This window comes from Microchirus variegatus (genome assembly GCF_963457635.1).
Source record: "Microchirus variegatus genome assembly, chromosome: 6".
Taxonomy (NCBI): domain Eukaryota; kingdom Metazoa; phylum Chordata; class Actinopteri; order Pleuronectiformes; family Soleidae; genus Microchirus; species Microchirus variegatus.
In genome coordinates, this window is record NC_139807.1 from 14,028,046 (window position 1) to 14,049,846 (window position 21,801).

The 21,801-nt window shown below is 40.0% G+C and overlaps 1 protein-coding gene across 1 annotated transcript; it reads left to right on the top strand.

The window, feature by feature from the left end:
- Positions 1 to 1,633: 1,633 nt before the first annotated feature.
- reep2 (receptor accessory protein 2) lies at positions 1,634 to 13,114 on the top strand (the record flags this gene model as incomplete). The annotated part of the gene is made up of 8 exons (XM_083891738.1): positions 1,634 to 1,665; positions 5,431 to 5,503; positions 7,058 to 7,134; positions 7,398 to 7,518; positions 7,678 to 7,791; positions 8,622 to 8,802; positions 10,389 to 10,555; positions 13,040 to 13,114. 8 exons carry the CDS (start codon positions 1,634 to 1,636, stop codon positions 13,112 to 13,114), a joined length of 840 nt encoding a protein of 279 aa, XP_083747864.1.
- Positions 13,115 to 21,801: the final 8,687 nt, after the last annotated feature.

Genomic DNA, 21,801 nt, shown 5'->3' on the forward strand with positions numbered 1-21,801 from the left:
TCTTTGAGCTTTGAGCTTTTGGAAAAGTACCAAGTTCAACAAATCATTAACTTGGGACATGTGGGAAGGACCTGCCAGCTCCCTTGAAGGAGGCCTGGGGAGGGGCTTCCCAGCTAACTTTAAATCTGGGAAATGGAAACAGCTAGACACAATTAGAAGCTAATGGTGGAGAAGATGTATATATTGTGATGTATGAAAAAAGGGTCAGGGGAGGAGCTTGCCCCCAACCCTGAGGATAAATAGCTACTTGTGCACTTTCACCTTGGTGTTTGACTTGTGGATCCACAAATAAATACCTGTTGGACATGAAGACAACAAACTCAACTCTTTGTTATTTTTTTCCAGCGTGACTTCTTGTATTTTTGATAGGTGATGTACCAAGATAGACGACTTAGTTGATTTTCTCAGGTCTGCCACGACAAATGCACTAATTTAGAGCATTGATTTTGGTGATTGAACCTCACTGTTTGACATTTCCCAGATTTAAAGTTAGCTGGGTTGGTACTGAGATCCATGTTACATTAGTGTTGATATGGGACCTGGTCTTATTTTCCCCTGAGAAGAAAGACCACGTCCCTATTCACAGCTTACCACAAAAACCTTCTCAACAATCTCCGCTCTTTCTCCACCTGAAAGGTCACCGCTCTAAAGTGCTCCATCAACGTTCATCTCTCACCAGTTTCAAGATATTTTACAGTGTGAATATATGGGGACAACAAATCTGGTGACACCTCTTAAAAACTACTATGTATATTATAGGACAATGTCTTTTAAAAGCAATAACTTGGTTTTAATACTTTGGATCAGGCTGTTATTATTTATTTTTTTAATCAATTATTAATAATAACCTTGCATGTACGTACTAATTGTTATGATAAGACATGAATATCAGTCATCAATTTTAAACATTAAAGCTATTTTCCAAAGGAATGCAGAAGGATAAAAGCCCAGTTAGTGAGCTAGTTAGTATTGATGGTGTTTTATGGCAGTTGGGCATCCCTAATTATTTCTATTCCTCTAATTTATATTTTTATTTTATTGTTCCAAGTTTGCATATAGAAATGTATATCTGGTTAAAAGTGACTTAATACATGTATATATTTACAATTTTCACAACGGGGTACTTTGAAGTTTGTTCTTTCTTCATTCCTTTGCTTTGATTTGCCATCTCAGTTGATTTACTTAGAGTGCAGAGACAAAAAAACAACAAAAAAAACACGTATAAACTAAACAGAAACAGAAATAAATCTATATGTCGAGCGTCTTGAACAATCTCCAATTATGTCTGCATGTATGAATTGTTGAAATGCTGACACAGCATTCACCACTGATTTAAACAGGGGGGAAGCGAAGCGCTGGCCCTTTAAGGACCAGTCTCTCCAGCAGCAGCTACACTCACTGCAGCAGCAGCAGCAGCGGTGGAGGCGGCAGCAGCGGTAGCAGCGGTAGCACATCTTCGGCTGCTGGTCCACCTGACAGTGGAGCGGAGCGGCAGACAGCCAGCATCGGCCAGCCACCTGGTTCACCTCACCGCAAACTGCGTCCTGGATGAGGGGAATGGGGGGCACCTTCCCTGCTAGCTAACAAATTCCAGTTCTCGAAGTGGAAGGTGCGCGGTCGGCGGTCCCTAAAGATGGTATCGTGGATTATTTCGAGGATAGTTGTGTGAGTACGGGCTGGGCTGCTGCGTCGTGTTTGAACGTTAGCTCTCCATTCATCAGCTGTCTGATGCTGAACGCTGCACCGCGCCAACTAGCTAGGCTTGCCTCTGCTTTCCTTCCCTTATGTTGTCACTCGTTTTTATTTGAGCAACATTTAACAATGCTGTGAGTGTCAGGTGTTCGTCAGCCAGTCGAGCGGTGAACCCACATTGACTGTCTTAGCAGTTGCTTATTGTGTCTTTATTGACCACAGTGAGTCGCTTGCTAGCTGCTGGTAGCTAACATATGTTGGCGACTAGTGTCGTTTTAGCAACCACCTGACTGGAAGCTTTGGTCGTGAGATGAGCCGTTAACTGGACACATTGCGAGCCGTTTTAGCTTTTAATGCCCAATTTTGGGTCAGTTGCAATTCTGTTTTGACTTGATATAACGGAATTTAACGTGCCTATAAAAGACAGTACAGTATATGTATCCTGAATTATGTCTAGCCTGAGTCAAACTGTGGACATCTAAAGGTAGAATTATGGACCAAGTCCTGATTTAGTTTCAGATATCCCACATCCACTTTGGATATCAACAACTGAATTAAAGTCATCTAGAATTAGAAACTCCATACACACAAATGGAAAACATGTCTGCCTTTGCCTTTAAATTAATACAGTTGTGGATATCTGACTTGTTTTGGGGGAATGTAATGACATAAATTGTAATGCATATACAGAATTGCCATTAAATGTTAAAATGGCATTATGGTAAAGCAATACTTTGCCGCTATCCAAACTACCAGCAGTGGCTTTAAAAACAGCCACAATCTGAGCGTGGCTGCTGCTGTGGTGACTGAGCATCTTCGGGCACCACCATCTGCTAACATGAGGCATTAAAACGTGATGGCAGCGGTGTGTGCATCCATCCACTTATGTGCGGGTCCATGCTCAGGATGTGGCCAGGTGAATGTAAGTGGCTTGTATATGTTTTGTTGTAAATTAAATACTCTATATTGCTTTATTCAGACAAGCTGTACTTGCAGTGTAGGCCTCAGCTTTCACCTGAACACACCACATCCTGAGCACAGTGTGGATGACTCGACTAAAGCGGTCGCCTGTCATCGTCCTCCTCACAGATGTAGTAGGGTTGCAAGGACGATTGAGTCTCATGATACAATAAAAGCCCTTTAACAAGTCAACAGTAGAATATTTATTGCGGTACTGTGGTAGTAATATCTTATGAGGTCCACCATCTGTGGTGAGTGAAATGCGCCATGATTGCTTGAGGCTTTGTGTGACTTGGCTTTTGTCTCTTTCTAGAGTTGTATAATAGTGTTTAACTTAAGTGAAATATGGGCATGTCATAGTCATATTTAACCCATGAGAGTATTTTATACCATCTGAATCCTTCTTTCCATGACAAAAGGTGGCCCTAGGTCTTTGGCTGTTTAATTACAGATCTGGTGATCTCTTGAGCTCTTGTACTGTTGTAGGAAAGTGGGATAGTAAACGTTTCTTTTGGGCAGCCTGGATTCCCCCCTGCCCTTAGATCTTCTCAAATCCTTCCGTGTAATGATTTGCCAAGTGGCCTCTCGTGTTACTCCTATTCCCCAGCAGTGTAAGGTCACTGCAGACTGCAGTTAATTTTTGTTTGTTAACTTTTCTCCTTGTTCTGTCTTGACACGGGGAAACGTAAATGCTTCCACACTTCAGATTTCAAATCTGCTGAACCATCCACAATTTCAGATTCCTCCACCCTCTCTCTCTGACATCCATGCTTGATTCTCTGTGACCACTTGCATCAATGTGCACCATTTTTGCTTCATTAGATGCTGTATATAGTGGCGAGTGGAATGCTAAGGATAATATGCACGCAATAGGACAATGGTCTCTGTATTTCCCATTTCTGCCTGCTTTGCTCCACTGTGGCTGAAACGGAACTAAAGTTTTTGCACAATAGACCTATAGACGTCACAGATCAACAGTATAGAGACTTGTTTAGGCAATATCATGAAAGTGACATGACAACTTTAATTATGAAATCCCTTCTTATGTCGTAACTGCTGGGTTTTTCAGCAGTATATTGTCGTCCTCTAAGTGTACCTCTCTGTAAAGTATAGAATGTAAAGCATCTGTATAGATGCAGAGGTTCTCAATTGCTTCTCAGCTAAGGACACGCAGATCCAGACAGGAACTGAGTACATTTACTTGAGTACAGTACTTAAAGGTGAAGTAAGTAGTTTATAGTGCCATCTAGAGGAGAGGCTGAAATTTACAACAACGAACTGCTCCTCTGCTCACCCCATCCCTTCCCTGAGCGCTACGGTATCCTCAGCCGGTCAAATGTCGTCCTCGTCGTCTTTCTCCGTGTCAGCAGATGAGGTTCGTGAGGCGAGGGAGAGGGCGAGCTACCGCGGCCGTAGCAGACGAAGCGGAGAGAGTGGAGGCGGGACTTCCGCTACAAGTAAAGAGACGCTTGATTTGTTCTCTTGCGTTTGTCCTTACAGGCTCCGGTAGAAACATGGCGTCTCGCTGCTAACGGTGGCTATGCAACCGAGGCCCGCGACCATGTTATTTTACATGACTTTTTGAAACACTACGTAAATGAAACAAAAACTATTATACAGCGACTAGACAATGCAGGAGCACATAATATGTATAAAAAAGAGTAGATTTTGGGTCATATAAACCCATAAATACTACACAGTGTCCCTTTAAGTACAGTTTTGAGGGATCTGCTCCACCTCGCCAGACTATTTCAATTTTCTGAACAAGTTAACGATAGTGCCTACAAAAATTAATCTTCAAACTTGAGGAAGCATGTCGAGGTGCGTACATTGAAATAAACTTCCTTACATTTCTAAGCGAGAGTGTTGCCATTGTGCTATTGCCTTATGGGCAAGTGAGAAATGTTAGATAAAGCAACATGGTAAAAAGATGAAAATGACTTAATTTTACTTTCAATTCCTTTTACATTTTTCAAGGTATTAACATTAACATTTTTCTTAACTCCATGTGGGACGTTTCTATATGTAAATGTAAGAACTGTGGCAGTAGTAATGCAATATTTAGAAAATGTACTCTTGTGCTCATGATACTCAAGTACTTTTAAAAACAAGTACTTCAGTACTTTTACTTAAGTAGACATCTGGCTGTAGTACTTTTACTTGTACTTGAGTAAAATTTAACAAGGTGTATGCGTACTTTTAGTCAAGTAATGAAGCTGTGTACTCTGTCCACCTCTGAGGACACGTTATAGTCAAAGTATTTCACTTGGAATACTTTGACTATAACTTGTTTGATTAGAAAGTAATCTATGAACTTTAAAATTACAGAATGAAAATAGATTTTACCATTCATTGTATTATAAAGCCTTTTGTTTAAAAAAGATCAGATCACTAGCTGGGAGAGGGGTCATGTCCTCCACATCCATGACACTGAACCCTCACTTCAGAAGTCCTGGAAAAACAGTCAGAATTTTGTCAGTTAATTACCAACATAAGTCGCTCTGTTTGTGTTAAACGGCACACGAAAAGAGAACAACAACAACAGTCTGCTGCCCATTGCCTTTCTGTTGTGATTCTATGTAGAGACTTGACTGCTTGTGTATAACAAACTCAGAACAAACGTCTAGTCATACAAGCTCCGAGCAAACATAGGTAACCTGCTTTTGAAGCAGGGACAAGTTTGTGAGGTGTTGGTGTCAACACCCAGAGGCTTGTTCTCAAGATGAATCCCTCTCTTCTGTTCTGACCCAGCTTTCTCTGCTCCTCTGCTTTTTACAGCCTTGCCTTTGGGACGCTCTACCCGGCATATTCCTCATACAAAGCGGTCAAAACGAAGAATGTTAAGGAATATGTAAGTATCGACTCTTGATACAATACCAGATTATCCTCTTCTATTTGACTGCCTTTGTCCCTGGGCTGCTGTCATCTATTTTTATTCAAATGTCTGGTTTGCAAATGCACATTGTGAGTAGAAAGTTCATCAAATCCCTTCGATACAATCAAACTTCACATTTTTTGAGTTTTCATGTTTTCATAGCTAATCGGATATAACATCATATGTCTAGGATATTACAGAGTGAAGTCTGGTTAACTTGTGTACTGTCACCTGTAGACTAAGAAAGTAGTCTACTGGTAAGTATGTTGTATATGATGTATGTCTCCCTGACAAGATTTGGTTTGGACACACCAACCATCATGAAATGGGGTCAACATACTGTATCAGTCAGTCCCAATTCTTTTGGTGTATACTGACATGTCAACAATGCCACGGTAGTTTCATCTCTTTTTTCTGATGATTACGCACTGGTCTTAATCATCTGGGAAATTAACTTAATCATCTGGGGCAAATGTTTCTAATGTATTCGTAGTAAATAGATTAACTTTTCAGCACTCATTTCCAAAATTTCCATAAGGTATACAAGTTTGTAAGTTTTTTTGAGCATGTTGACGTCACAGCATTGCCAATAACCAACACCCGAAACAGGAAGCTGTCCCTGATGACAAAATGACTTCCAGTTCCAGTGAACCCGCACATATTGTCACAGAGTTAAGTTGTAACCATGAATCCCTATTGTTCTCTCAACACAGTCACTATGCCTGAGTTTTGTAGCAAAAGCTCCTAAACGGCAAGAGACATTTTTTGTGTGATAATGAGTTCAGGATGGTCCGACTCGTGTTGTCATTGGACACCACTATTAAAAACAGTAGGTTCTCATTCTGTCTTTGGCTGAGAGTGTGTTAAATGGGATCCTCCCTGTTTACCTCATCACTCCAAGGGATGGGGGGGGAAGGGGGTCCAGGAGTAGGAGGGACGACGACATAACCGCACTCTGGCCGTCCGCCTAGATTTTAGTTGGAGAGCAGTCTTGTCCTGGTAGGTTACCATGGCAACCCCCTCTCAGTTGCTGCTTAAGCAGACGGCCTCAGAAGGAGCGAATGAGGGAAGGGGTAAGAGAGAGTGTGGAGAAGCCATTTTCAGAGCTGATGTTTTTATTCCCCTTGCCTCATGTTTCATTCATTTCTAATGAGTCAAATTATAAAGCATTAAGTGTTTATACAGCCCCATGACTGTAGCTTCTGAAGTCCTTTAAACAGACACTATTTAGTGTTTTTCTCTGTGACATTTTAAATCCCAACATGTTTGATAAGTGCCCAGCCTACTGCATATTTAGATGATGCCCCACATTTCCTTTGTCTCCAGGGATTAACCATGCACACTGATGTGAGTTAAAAGGACTGACGCATATGCTGAATTTCTGCATTGGCATGTCTGAGTTCATGTTTGTGTATGTAGCTTGTGTTATCTCCACGTGTCTCAGCACGTGCTTCCTGGATGCTGCAAGTTTTCATGTGCTATTTTTGTCATGTTCTCACTCCTCGACTATTTCTGTGTGTGTGTCTCCAGGTGAAATGGATGATGTACTGGATAGTATTTGCGTTGTTCACTACAGCAGAGACGGCCACAGATCTGCTTTTATCATGGTGAGCTGCTCATGGGCGATACCCTCATATCCTACTAGTTCATGATAAATAAATGGATGTATTTATGTGTTGTTGATATTTTTTAGCACTATAGTCTCCTGTTTGCGTATCAAGTTTTCCGTCAAAGGTCACAAAATGTGTCGCGCACAGTTATGTGGCCTTTTGAAACTTTTCTCCATGTCTTCCCTTCTGTCATTACTTCCTTAGAACTTTTTTTTCCTTCTCCTCATTGCTGATTTTTATAAGTCTGTTTCAATGCTCAGGTTTCCATTTTACTTCGAGCTGAAAATCGCCTTTGTGATCTGGCTCCTGTCCCCATACACCAAAGGCTCCAGTGTCCTCTACCGCAAGTTTGTCCATCCAACCCTGTCTAACAAAGAAAAGGTGGGAATATGACCTTGTCAATTAGTTCTTTTCACAAATGTAAAATGGTGTGCACAGTGAAGTATTCACAGGTAGATGTTTCCTCATTCCATCATTATCATTGTCTCGTTGTCTCGATTGACACTGTTGTCTTTCAATCTCTGTCGTCCTGTGCCGTAGGAGATCGATGAGTATATAACACAGGCCAAAGACAGGAGTTATGAGACCATGATGAGGTTCGGAAAGAGGGGTCTCAACCTGGCTGCTAATGCTGCTGTTACTGCAGCCACCAAGGTGAGCTGTGTGCTCATGTTAGATGGCATCCAACTGCTCACTAATATAAGATGTTCACATTGATGTTTTAACTGCAGATCAGATCTTCGTAGACTGTCTTTATTAGGGCTGAACTATTCTGGTAAAAATGTGAATCACGCTCATGAACAAAAGATTAGAAACATTCAATTAGACATTCCTTTAGGCCCCAAAAGGTTCTACAGGTCAAAGAGTCAAGTATGTAGTGTGACGAACCCTTACACTTGAACAATAACATGACCCTCACTGTCTTAATCCTGGAGTTATTAATTCATGTTTTTAATTAATGTTATTGGAAAAAAAACCCTTGTTTGCTACTTCATGTCGATAAATATCAGCTGAAGAAAAAGGTTTATTTAAGATACGCTTGAGCATGACATACAGGTAATCTCATTGACAGTTTGTAAATATAATAAGACCACACAGTACTGCAAATGAATGAACTGCATGATTATTTTTGGACCAACAACTGAATATCCTAAACCTCCATCTAAGTTTACTTTAACCCAAAGGGATTTCTTACCACAATTTCAACCTGAAAAGCTGAATGTGTTTAGTAACAGTAATATGAAACAGACATGAGCGGTAAATTCTTATATTTGAGAAGCTGGAAACCGTTTATGTCTGACACATTTAAATATATAAAACTTAAATTAAACTCTTACTGCAAAAAAAAAAAAAAATAAGTAAAACCTCAACTTGGACGTTTGGTCTTTCACCAGACATGAAAATAAAGAAATAACAATAAAAAAATGTAGTAAACTAACTTTTCTTGTTCAACAAATCTAACTTGTCAGTGTTTGGTGTTCCAGGGGCAGGGTGTGCTGTCAGACAAGCTGCGGAGTTTCAGCATGCAGGACCTGACTCTCATCAATGCTGAAGATGACCTGGCCCTGCACACTTCAGATGCCCGCATGAGACGGGAGCCAACGGACGAGATGAGCTCAGGGGCCAGCACGCTGCCTCGGGCCAAGAGCACTGCTGCACGGCAGAGTAAGGCCACACTATGTGCACAGCTTCACTAGCATCTTCACACACAGAAGCAAACACATCTGCGTTAGTACACACGTTAGTTAGTTACTGTTTCTCATTTGCTGATTGAAGTCTAGAGTGTTGCCCAGATGACTTACTTTATGTAACTCGCAGGACTTGGGCTGGTTGAGTGAAATTAAATTATGTCACTGCAGACGGGAGGGGGAGGACAAAGCATGTGATTCTAGTGGGAGCAGAGGCTTGGAAGGAGGACTCTTTGTGCCGCACTACACTGTCGGCTTTGCTGTGTGGGCCTGACATGCTGTGAACTGAATACAGAGACCGTGAAACAATGTATGAAGTTGGAGAAGTGGCACATTTTAGATTTAGAATAAAAGGAAGGCTGTTCAGACAGTGAACGTATGAGTTTAGATAAATGTCTTGGAGATGAGATTACATTAGAATAAATTATTCATGCTGATTTGTGAAGAGTTCGCTCACTCATCTTCTACCACTTTATCCTCCACATGAGGGTCGTGGGTGGTCGCTGGGGCAAATCTCAGCCGACATAGTGTGAAAGGCAGGGTATACACTCTGGACAGGTCGCCAGTCTATCACAGGGCTTGTGCAGAGTTGTTCCTAAAAAATATTTTGTTGTAATTTACACTATTTAGTGTCAAAAGTCCAGTTTAAAAGGTTTTCTTACTCTTGATTAAGGGCTTTTGTCTTCTGCTGAGCAATGAATGGACTGATTAATGCACAGCTTGTGAGGAATATATTGGATATAAAGTTCAGTCTTTTATTTAATGTAATCACTAATCCCTTACACTGGAAACATAATAAGATTATAAAAGTATTGCTTTGCAAATTAAGCAACTTCGAGAGAAACTATACAACTTGAGGCACGCAGACTCAAACATAATAAGTGTCAACATGCATTTACAACACATTTTGAACAGCGTAACAAAGTGGTTACCCATCAGATTGACCCGACAACCCCTGAAAGCCAAAAAAAAAGAATATTAATGATGAACCTTTGGATTAGGGACTGCCTAAATTCAGGATTGAGTTAATACTAAAGCTAGTGTACAAAAACGGTGGCCATGGCTGCCCATTGAGATAATGGCATAAAGCCTGCGCCACCTGACGTACTGCTTAGCACATAGTGCTTTTATGAAATTGTATGGTGTTCCACACCACAGTCTTCAAGCAAAATGCCTCAATAAAGCTTGAAGAGATGGAGGCAGAGTCCTATTCAGTTGTGAGCGTTGCTCAATTGCTGGTCACGTCGGAAACGGCACCAGGAATGAATATTCTTGTCATCGTGTCCAACTAAAGTGTGGATTCTGACTCTCAGAACCCTTTTTCGGACGACAGGTTCCTCCTTCTATAGTAGTACCATCATCTCTCTAAACGAGCCATAATTCGCTTTGTGTGTCTTTCTGCCGGCAACTAGCAAGGATATGCTGGACTGATAATTACAAAGGTTTAGTAAACACTTAGGATGTAGTGCAAGTTCCTGGCCCCTGAACCACAAACTACTTTTACACTGACTGACCATCTTTTTTTTCTTTTTTTTTTTTTTCTCTCTCCCACGAACCCTGCAGCCCGTTCCCTGGCAGCCGCATCCCTTGCAGATGATGCGTCATCCCAACACAGCTCTGACCAATCAGACACGAGGACTGAACACTCTGATGACGATTTGGGAGACAAAGCCCCCAAACGTGGGACTACTGTCAAGGCAACCAAGAAACCTGCTGCTGCTAAGACAGAGGTGAGGCCAGTTAACACGTATGCAAAACACACTCACTAAACAAGAGCAAAAGGTGCATCTTAACACTATGATGTCCACATTATTAATCAGGGAAAATAAAAAAGTATTAAAAATCTTAATTGCGTTTTCATGAGGTATTAAATGATGTCCTTAGAGTTTGACTGCAAAAAGTATGCATTAATGTATTTATTTCCTCCTCGCGTTTGTTAAAAACAACAATGCACAGTCATGCTCGCCCTGCAAGATCGACTTGGGGCCCCGCGTACATGTGACGTTGCGCATCTTGCGACTGCGAACACGCTTTGTTCCTTTCCGGCTTATGAGTTCTTTTGTATGGTTGTGCTCTATAGATTTAATTGCAAACTAAAACTGGTTTGTAAGTTAAATATGTGTTGCTGATTACAGCTTGAAGTCGCGATAAGGTCTTAAAACATATTGAGAAGATCTTGAAAAAGTCTTAAAAAGGTATTCAATTTAACTTCGGGAGTCCTGCATATACCCTGATAATGTAGATGGTACAATGTCATATTTCAAGTTTTTTTCTTTCTCCTAATTAGGTTACATTTTGTTCATACACAATATTGTTTGGCAGAATTCATATTTGATTTAGTTTAGTAGCAGCAAAGTATAAAGCTGAAAGTCTACTTCGATTATACACTGACCACACATGACGTGTTGGTTTTAATTTTGTGGCTGGTCAGTTTAAACCCTAGGAAACTTCCGCCATGGTGGAAGATTTTTTATTTTATTTTATTTTTTTAACTGGAGAATAGAGGTTCATCAGAATGAGATGAGGCTCCAAGCCTTTGGAGATGAAATGTTAGTCCTCAGTGAGAGTGTTCTTTGCAACAAATGGATGATTCCTCTGCTACACTGAGGAAGTATGTGGCCTTCACATACCAGATTTATGTTTTTTTTGGTTTATATGGGGGGGGGGGTATCCCTCCATACTTCCATACTTCCATACCTTTCTGTATTCTGTGTCTGCATAGAGGCACAATGAAATCCTCTTCCTCATGCAAAGCAGATGGCACCATCCAAGCTAAAATGCATACTCTATCTCGTATTTGATACCAGTTGCAGCAACTTCTCGTCAGTGGTTTGCCCCATTTTTTTTTTTGATTTCTTTGTATTTATTGAGCTATAAACCTCTCTGGTTGTCATCTTCTTTGACCAAAGAGACAAACAAAGAGCGTGTTATCCAGTTGGAGCGGAAAGCATTTACACCTCATCATGGAGGTTTGCACAGTGCGTATGATCCATGTAGTCGATGTCGGTGTGACAACATTTGTGTCATGCAGACCATTGCGGACATCCGCAGACATTGAAAATATTAAGGATGCACCAAAATGAAAATTGTTGTCTGAAAAAGAAAATCAGGGCGGAAAACTGCAACCGATACACCAAAAGAAATTATTATGCCAATTCTGTACCATAGTTGTTTTTTGTTTTTTTTTATCAAATTTTCTTGTTATGGCTAGGACTGTGTGTATTTACCTCACTAATGTCAATGCATTGCAATTGTGTATATATAGATTAATTCATGTTTCAAAGAATTAATCAATTAAGAATGTATGCAAATATTAAGGAGGATCTCATCAAACATATCAGAAAAACGCAGGTGCATGCCCCTCATCTGGTGCAGGCAGACGAGCCTTTTTTTCTGCGTGCCGCGCTCCCTCTCCTGTGTTGTGCGTCTCCTTGCGGGCTCTCCATATCCACCGCAGCCTGGATCATTTCTCTATGCACTGCTTTATCCCCACATCCAAGTAATGACCTTTATGACGAGGATCGAGTACAGTCACGATGAAGAGTGCAGTGAAATGTAAGGCGAGTTCATAATCTGCTCGCATCTTGTTGGAACCGTTTTATTGGTGTTCCAAACTGATCTTGGACAGCGGGAATAGACGGCCGAGTGCCGCAGTTTTTGCATGCGTCATCACAACATCCTGTTTCGGTTGCTTTATTAAGTCTTTTTTTCCGTGGCTGAATTTTCCGGTGCATTTCTAGACCTTATCAATTCAGTCTTCTGCTGAGAAACATTTTTTTATTTTAAAACAAATATTATATAGGATTATATATATATATATATATATATATATATATATATATATATATATATAAAGTATATCCAGTTTGCAGCAATAAGTAAATAAATAATACTTTTTTTACCATGTGACAATGAATACACTTTTACCTTTTATACACTAATCAGCCACAGCATTAAAACAGATTATTGTGTTGTATTATAGCTGATCCACTGTTAACATACTGAGGTTGAGCTGTTTTCGCTGTGTTTCGACTTTTAAACACAATGGCACTGGAGGTTTTTAAATCCAATGGCAATCCTTTCAAAAGAGTTGTCACTTGTATTGTAGAACACATTTTACAACCCTCATATAATTTTCCGCTGTCTCTTGTTAAATGAAGTGTGTTCAGTATTTTTTTTTATATCTTCCCTTCCCTCTTTTCTCCTCCTACAAGACTCAAACTAAGACGGTGAAGAAAACGACAAAGAAAAAGGCCACAACTGCTAATAACGCGGAAACACCACCTTGAGGCCTGCGGTCCACATCTGGTGACCCGACACTCGCTCCACACACAGCCCGCAGACTCCTCTTCCTGTTTTGTCTCTACACAACCACTTATCCACCACGTGTGTGTACATACATATATCAGTCACAGAAGTTGCATTGCTCTTGAGGGATTTTAGATTCAAGTGCAGATTTAGTTTTCAGCCGTATGTGGCCAACTGTATGTGGGATCAGTTTACGTTAGATGCTATTGTTGCATATTTTGTCTCACCCAGTTTTAATAGTCGGGAGAATCATCCTTTTAGTCTAAAGTTTATTGGTAATATAATCCTTAATGGTCCTTTTCCTCCAACCTATACGCATATAGAGTATGTAGGTCTCGGTGATAATATGAGCTGCCCATGTGCAGGTTTTCAGTCTCATTGATGTTACTGATTCATATTCTGTTTCTGGCACTGTGGCATTCTTGATTGAAGCTCTCTCTCTTTTAAGTATTTCTAGTAAAATGTTGCGTTAGTCTCTCGCTCCCCCGGAGGTGGGTTCTGTGTACGACCTCTGGGTTCTGACGAAAATCCAATGCAGGCCACAGGTCCTCATCTCCCTGCTCCCAACAAGCTGTTTTTAAAACAGTGGTGTAAAATAGATAAACTCTTAATTAATTTCTGCATTGTCCAATCGTTGAAGACCTCTGTAATCCCACTTACTGCTTAGCTCATAATTGCTGTTGATCAGCATCTGACTTGGCTGTCTTAAACATTTTAATTTAGGCGTCTTTGTTTGTGGAAGGGTTTAAAGTTGATCTTCCCCTCATTCCCTCTGTAAAACTCTTAAGTGAGTCTGGCTCTGCTGTAGTCAGGTCTCACTTAAGCCAGCTTTAAGATGACTTTCATGTTATGTCCAGTGCTGGTGATGGAGTGGTTTGTAAAGTGTTGGCTTGGTTATCCTTCACCTAGACATCACACTCTTATTTACGTGTATCAACGGTCATTTATTTATTCCACTTCTGTTTTGTTGCTGATGTGATATTGTTCATAAATGAGCTTGGTTATGCATAGCCACTTGATGGCGCTCTCTCCTTACGAATATGGTAGTCATCTGCTTTCAGTGATGTTTGACTACTGTTTGTATTCAACATAAGAAAGTCCTGGAGTAGCTCGACAATTTCTCACTGATTGTACTGAGCTGTATTGTGGCGTGTAGCCTCATCTTAACAGCAGGATAAAAGAAAAGCAATATGGAAATGTTCTAAGCATCTCTCTGACTCTGAGAATTTCTCATCCCTTCTTCTCTTGTTTCAGATTTGGGGAGGGAGTGTCATATAAGTCTGTGTGTCTTCCTAAACACATAAGACTAAGTTGTGATTGCTCTGTAACTGGAGATTAAACAGCATGAGACTACTTATGCACACCTTATTGCTGTCACTAGTATTGACCAGTGGGGGGAGACAAACCCCAACTCGACATCATCTAAAAGTGTGTAAATAGTCAACAGTAAGAGCTTGCTTGACATTCTTTCTCTGATCTGTTTACGTTCTCAATGATCATGATAATTAACTTTTTTTTAGGCTTTAAAAATGGTATGGTCTGAGACCTGTGGAAACTTTAGGATGTGGAAGTTATTTCGTGTTTTTATTTTTTTATGAACAGCGTTCCTTTTCTTTACCACATTAAGACACTTGAACTCTGTCACAAGGCAGATAATCTCCTGTTAAATGCAAACACATAGTTAAGTCTTTTAAGGCTATATGTTTTTAGTTTAACAGTTATCCTGACTCAAATTGAAATATTGCATAATTAGAAGGCTTTCTGTGTTGTCAGTACAGTACACAGTATAGTTTTATCTTGTTTGACCATCAGATATTTATTGTTGATTTTTTTTTTTTTTTAAGTCAGTGTTGTACACAGGGACATTTATTTATTATTTGTGCCAATTCTCAACACTTCATGTCAGGAAGGATAATGTGTTTTGGGACAATGGTATAACAATGTAACGGTAATAATAAATACTAATAAATGAAACAAATTAAAGTGTTATTTTTTTGTTCAACTCTGAAGGCTGACTGGTGGAGTCTGTTCCTGCTCCATTAACACTTCTCAGACTTTATTTTTTTTTCTCCATTAATCCATCCTTTCTAATTTATTCTTTGGGCGGTATTTTGATAATCCCATGTAAGTGGGTGAGAGGCAGGGTACACCCTCGACATCAAATCAATATTTTATCAATTTTAATTTTGAAACCCAGATTAATGGATCTGATTGTCTTGATGCGCTTTGTAATCAGTTCATGTAACGACATCCTCTGCCTCCTCTGTTTGGGTAAGGAGCAACTCCCAAAATTCTTGGCGATGAGTTTTATGGAGCAAATAATAAAGCAATACAGGGAAGTAGTTACATGTAAGCTATATTAAACACGGTTGAGACAGACTTTCCACATCACTTTTACTGCTTAGGTGTGAAAATAAAACTGCGACATTTAACACACGTTGACCAACTTCTCTGCAGCAAGTCCTAGTACTTGGCCATCTTCTGAGGTCCAATGTCGCAGAGGTGAGCAGTAAACAAATTAAAAATCTATTAATGCATAATGTTTTGGTCCATATGCTGAAAAACATGTTTCTCAGTTTCTTTCATCTTCAGTTTTTTTTAGTGTACAGTATAATATCTTAAGGCACTTAAGAAACCCTGACTTTTAACAGGAAGAAACCTCCGGTAGAACCAGATTCAATTTTATGCAAGAATCTGCCTTGACCGATTGGGGTGAAAGGAGAAATGACAGAGAGAAAGTGAAAAATGAATTTTATATAAATATCACCACAAATATAATTTGCTTTAAAGGGCTTTACAGTCTGTACAGCTAGTGACGCCCTCTGTCCTTAAACCCTCACATCGTGTGAGGAAAAACTCCACACAAAACCTTGCAGGTAAAAAATGGGAGAAACCTCAGGAAGAGCCACAGAGGAGGGATCCCTCTCCCAGGACGGACAGACGTGAAATGGGTGTCACATGTACCGAAACAAGTTTTACATTTGATGTTTTGTTTGTAATCTGCTTAAAGACTGACAATATTGTATATTAATGTTGGTATTCATGAATATATCATATCAAATAATTTAATCATACTACAATAATGATGACAAAACTGCTATTGATTTGGATCTTGACAAGTCACGGGTACCTAGGAGAGAGAAAGAAGAAGGTTAGTCATGTAATAAATCAATAGATGTAAAAACAAACAAAAAACCCAATCAATCTCTCATTTTGAAATTTGTCAATCTAGATTAATTGCTGGCCATATGGTTGGCATAGTGGTTAGCGATCTTGCCTCTGGAGCAAGACGACCAGTTCGAGGGTGAGTTCGAGCCCCAGTTGGGAAAATTTAGTTTTTGTCTCCCCATGCATGCGTGTATAATAGCCACGAGAAATGGCTTCAGTTTCTTCTACCAGTTGCCACTCCTACAGGATTGCAATATTGTTATATTGATAGTCAATTGCGTTATTTAGTCACAAAACCACCCAGAAAATGCACAATGATACAAGTGAACATATAGGCCGGGGACATGTCCCCAGCACTATTTAGGATCAACAATTTTGTCCCCATCCCCTCCTACATTTTTTATCAATTTATCATGAACACTCGCAACTCAAACCTAAGGGAATAATGTACCGACTAGAAATACCATAGCAGCCATTTTGAAAGTTCATAATTAATATGGATATATCATTTCAATGATTAAACTAGGAAATTCCACTGATGTAATTTCGATGGTGCCTGCTGCTTCTGGCATGTCGATTTTTTTCTGGCAACGTCCTTGTTCAGGGAAGTTCCATTTCCTGTTGTGAGGTCATCTTTTGCAGACATGTTCAGGACGGGTTCCTGGTCTCACATATCATGTTTAGTGCACATCGGTCTATTGACAGCCATTTGTGTTTCCCCCCCGGGGGAGGAATAGTCATTAAATTCAATTCAATTCAAAGTTACATTTAACTTCCTGTTTCGGGCGTTCCACTTCCTGTAGTGAGGTCATCTTTTGCAGACATGTTCAGGACGGGTCCCTGGTCTCACATATGGTGTTCCCTCGTCACACTTGTCGAGTTTGGTGCTCATGGGACAATGTGAGACTTTACTTCCTGTTTTGGGTGTTGCACTTCCTGGTTGGAGGTCATTTTTTGCAGTCATGTTCAGGACGGGTTCCTGGTCTCATATCGTGTTCCGTGCACATCGGTCAATATACAGCAATGTGTGTTTCCCCCCAGGGGGAGGAATAGTCATTCAATTCAATTCAATTCAAAGTTACATTTAACTTCCTGTTTCGGGTGTTCCACTTCCTGTAGTGAGGTCATCTTTTGCAGACATGTTCAGGATGGGTTCCTGGTCTCACATATCAAGTTTCAGGTCTCTACGTTAAAGTATGACAACACTGTGAGGCTCTAACATTTTTGGTGGGAGAAGAAGAAAATGATACAGAGAGACTCACAAGCAAAATTTACAAAGTGAAAATAAATAGATAGATAGAAATATGAGGAAGCAACATGTGAATTCTCCTAAGGGAGAAAATGGGTTAATTGATGAACAGAAATTGAATCCACTCTTGAAATTACAGATAAAAACCCTTTTTATTTTATTATTTTTCAGTTAAACCTCAATAGAAAGCTAGAAAATTCCCCTGTCGTAATTTCGATGGTGTCTGGACTCAGCCGCGCCATCTTGGAAGAAGGGGTCGAGGTGCGCACGTGTGATCGTCGGTTGATTTGTCAAAAAAAAGCCGACAAAATATTTGCTTTCAGTCTCCAAAATGGACCAAATATTTTGTAAAAAATAAAAATAAAAAACCAACAGCTGCACTGTTGCAATGCTGTGTAATCATGCTCCAGTTGTTCGTACGTTCATTAATTGTTACCATCATCGGTTTGGTCGTGGATGGGGTAATGTTTGAAGGCGACAAAATGTTTGCTGTCGGTCTCCAAAATAGACCAAATATTTTGTAAAAAACAATCAACCGCTGTAGTGTTGCAATGCTTAGTAATGGGTTGGATTTCAACCACTTTCTTCCAAAGGCTCAATATAGTTTCCTTGACATTTGTTGGCAGTGATGAAGCAATCTTATCTCCTTTTTCTAAATAGGACTGAAAGTTTAATGGTTTGTCTTTTGTCAGCTTCTTAAAATCCTTTTTGATTTCTTTCAAATTAACTTTCAATTTGTTTTTGTCCACATCTTTAACCAGGTGAAGAAATGGTTTTGGATCAACTTTGAATATGTTTTTGAAAATAGCTTTGTCCAAAGGGAAAGGTTTCTCTGTGTGTTTTCCAGCGTACATCTTCATCAAACCAGTGTGATTTTGCAACAACTTTGATCCAATTGGTCCCCATTTCTCTGTGTACAAAACAGTTGTAAAACATTTATATTTTTTGTGCCACTGATGGGTTTTTTGCAAGATCTGAAAAATACAGGGGGCTACACTGTCATTTTCTCTCTTCAGACATGGGCTTTGGTATGTATAAATCACAATATGTAACTTGTTAGGGTTCTTGACCTTAAAAGTCGTGTCTAGATATTCATCAATGTCGGTTAGAATTTTCTCCTCTGCGTGTATGTGAAGCCTGTCTTTGCCTCTCTTTCTATACTGAGGCGTGGCAGGAGGAAATTTCTTTAAAGTTTTTGCGTCTTGAACAATGATGGCGCATGCACGTTGTTTTGTCCCTCCACTATCGTTCATGTCTTTGTAATTAAAATCCTGACTTATACATGGGTTATTATGAGTCGCCTTTAATATCGGAGAATCGTCAGGAAACCTTCCCTTGACTGGTAATGTTTCCACTTCATTCCTGAAAAATGAGAAAAGTTTGAGTTAATTGAAGAATCATATCCAAAAAAAGTATGTGATAAACTACACCAACATTAATATTCACAAATATTATGGGCCTCATTCACAAACAATGCAATGAAAGAAATTACGAGAAAAGCCAATGACAAAATTTCAGTGCAGTGGCAAATGTTTGCCCGTTGTGCATGTTTTATCAATCTATCTGCGATTTTGAGCACACACTTATTATGTGGAAAGTAACTAAAACAGTCAAGTCCATAAATATTGGGACATTGAAACAATTATCTTCTTTTTGGCTCTATACACTAGTGATGTGATCGGCAGTTCATTTGAGTGGACTGAATCACTTGAATCAGTTCATTAAAATGATTCGTTCAAAAGATTTGTTCACCGAATCGTTCAGTGCTTCACCAGCGCTCTGTGTTTCAGTTCGTTTGCGAGATTCACGTCCACAGCCACAGTTCACCAGCTCTCTGTCTCATTCTCGCGCTGTCAGTCACTGACTTAGTCATGATTCGCGAACGAATCACAGCAGCACGGCAGACACGGTTCTTCTTACTAGTCACTAGTTCATTCGAACGAATCACTCATGACCGACACAACACTACTATACACCACTAGAATGGATTTGAAATGAGACGAACAAGGTGTGCTTTTTAGTTTGTCCCATTACTTTTGGTCCCCTAAAAAGTGGGAGGCACATATAGAAAGTGTTGTAATTCCTACACCGTTCACTCGATTTGGATGTAAATACCCTCAAATTAAAGCTGAAAGTGTGCAGTTAAAGCACATCTTATTTGTTTCATTTCAAATCCATTATATTGTGTATAGAGCCAAAAAGAAGAGAATTGTCCTAAAAATGTCAAATATGTCCCAATGTTTATGGACCTGACTGTAAGTGAATGAGGCCCAATACTGTGACACTGCTGTTACAGCTATCTAATACACTGACCCACTCTGCATACATACTTACCCAATCTGTTTGAAGAGTGTCAAACAAATATTTTCTTTGCGGATCTTAAAGTGGTAGATAAGGGACACCTCTGAAGTGCTATGAGGATGTCTGCAGAAGTAGTCCACAATTCTGGGTGGGAATTAATTATGAAATAATAAGCTGTGATGGCATAATAATGTTTACTTGTTGATATATAACTGAATCAAAAACAGCCGAGGAAAGACAGAGGATATATATACAACTTCTAAGCACTCACTCACCTTTTTGGAATGGGAATCTTGATTTCAATTGTTTCCTAGAGAGAGAGGGAGAGAGGTACACTGTTGTAACCCAACTTATCAGAGTCTCCTTGCCAACACTTATTCCTCCATCCCACATAAGCTAGAGTGGAACTGGCCCTGACCACGTGCACCATCAGTACAGGTGGTGCCACAACCAGTCCCACGGGCAGTAGTGGACAGTGGACACCACCAGCACCCGGCATCAGCTCCAGCAAGCAGCAAATCCCTACCAAGCGCAATATCTCTTTTATGTGGGCTGGAGAAAAGCCCCAACCAAAGGCCCAGGGTGGGCTGCTTCTTGGTTTGGTGTGTGTGTGAGTGCTCATTGTTACTATTATACAGCAAAAGTTCAGTGACAGTTCAGTAGAGCACTGCGTCCGTCGCCTGCCTCAGCTTCACGGCGCCTTATCCTCTCAGGTAGCCCACAGTGCTGTGTGAGTGAGAGGGGGAGTGGCTACGGTAGAGCGGCGAAAGCCAATGAGTGCTTCTTTTAGATATATTTTGCATTACTTATCCAAACAACGGCAACAAACTTGGCACCGCACTTACTCGTGCCCGTAGCAAGAAACCTGTCAAGTTTGAAATCAATCGGACCGTCGGTTCGAGAGATATGCGAATAACACACACACACACACACAGATAGACAGACGTTCCTAGAATTTATAGATATATTTCAGTTCCAGTACATTCAGTAAATAGATGTGCCACATACCTCCAGTTCGTGGTCTATAGTTGGATCTTTAGTGCTCAAGAAAGAACCTGTAACAGAGGAGTTACTGGCTGCACAGCCACCGTCATACTGGGATGCCATTTGGAACGGTGAAGGGAGTCTTGAGATTAGAAACAAAGGAATCACAATCAATTATAATATTTAAAACTCAATAATATTTACATCTTGAATAATAATAATAATACATTTTATTTTATGGCACTTTACATTCAGCAATCTCAAAGTGCTACAGAGCACGGAGAACATATTGGGGACATCAAACATAAAACGCCTTGGAGAACAGGTAGGTTTTTAGGTCTTTTTAAAAAAAAGGTGTGCTTTTTAGTTTGTCCCATTACTTTTGGTCCCCTAAAAAATGGGAGGCACATATAGAAAGTGTTGTAATTCCTACACCGTTCACTCGATTTGGACGTAAATACCCTCAAATTAAAGCTGAAAGTGTGCAGTTAAAGCACATCTTATTTGTTTCATTTCAAATCCATTATATTGTGTATAGAGCCAAAAAGAAGAGAATTGTCCTAAAAATGTCAAATATGTCCCAATGTTTATGGACCTGACTGTAAGTGAATGAGGCCCAATACTGTGACACTGCTGTTACAGCTATCTAATACACTGACCCACTCTGCATACATACTTACCCAATCTGTTTGAAGAGTGTCAAACAAATATTTTCTTTGCGGATCTTAAAGTGGTAGATAAGGGACACCTCTGAAGTGCTATGAGGATGTCTGCAGAAGTAGTCCACAATTCTGGGTGGGAATTAATTATGAAATAATAAGCTGTGATGGCATAATAATGTTTACTTGTTGATATATAACTGAATCAAAAACAGCCGAGGAAAGACAGAGGATATATATACAACTTCTAAGCACTCACTCACCTTTTTGGAATGGGAATCTTGATTTCAATTGTTTCCTAGAGAGA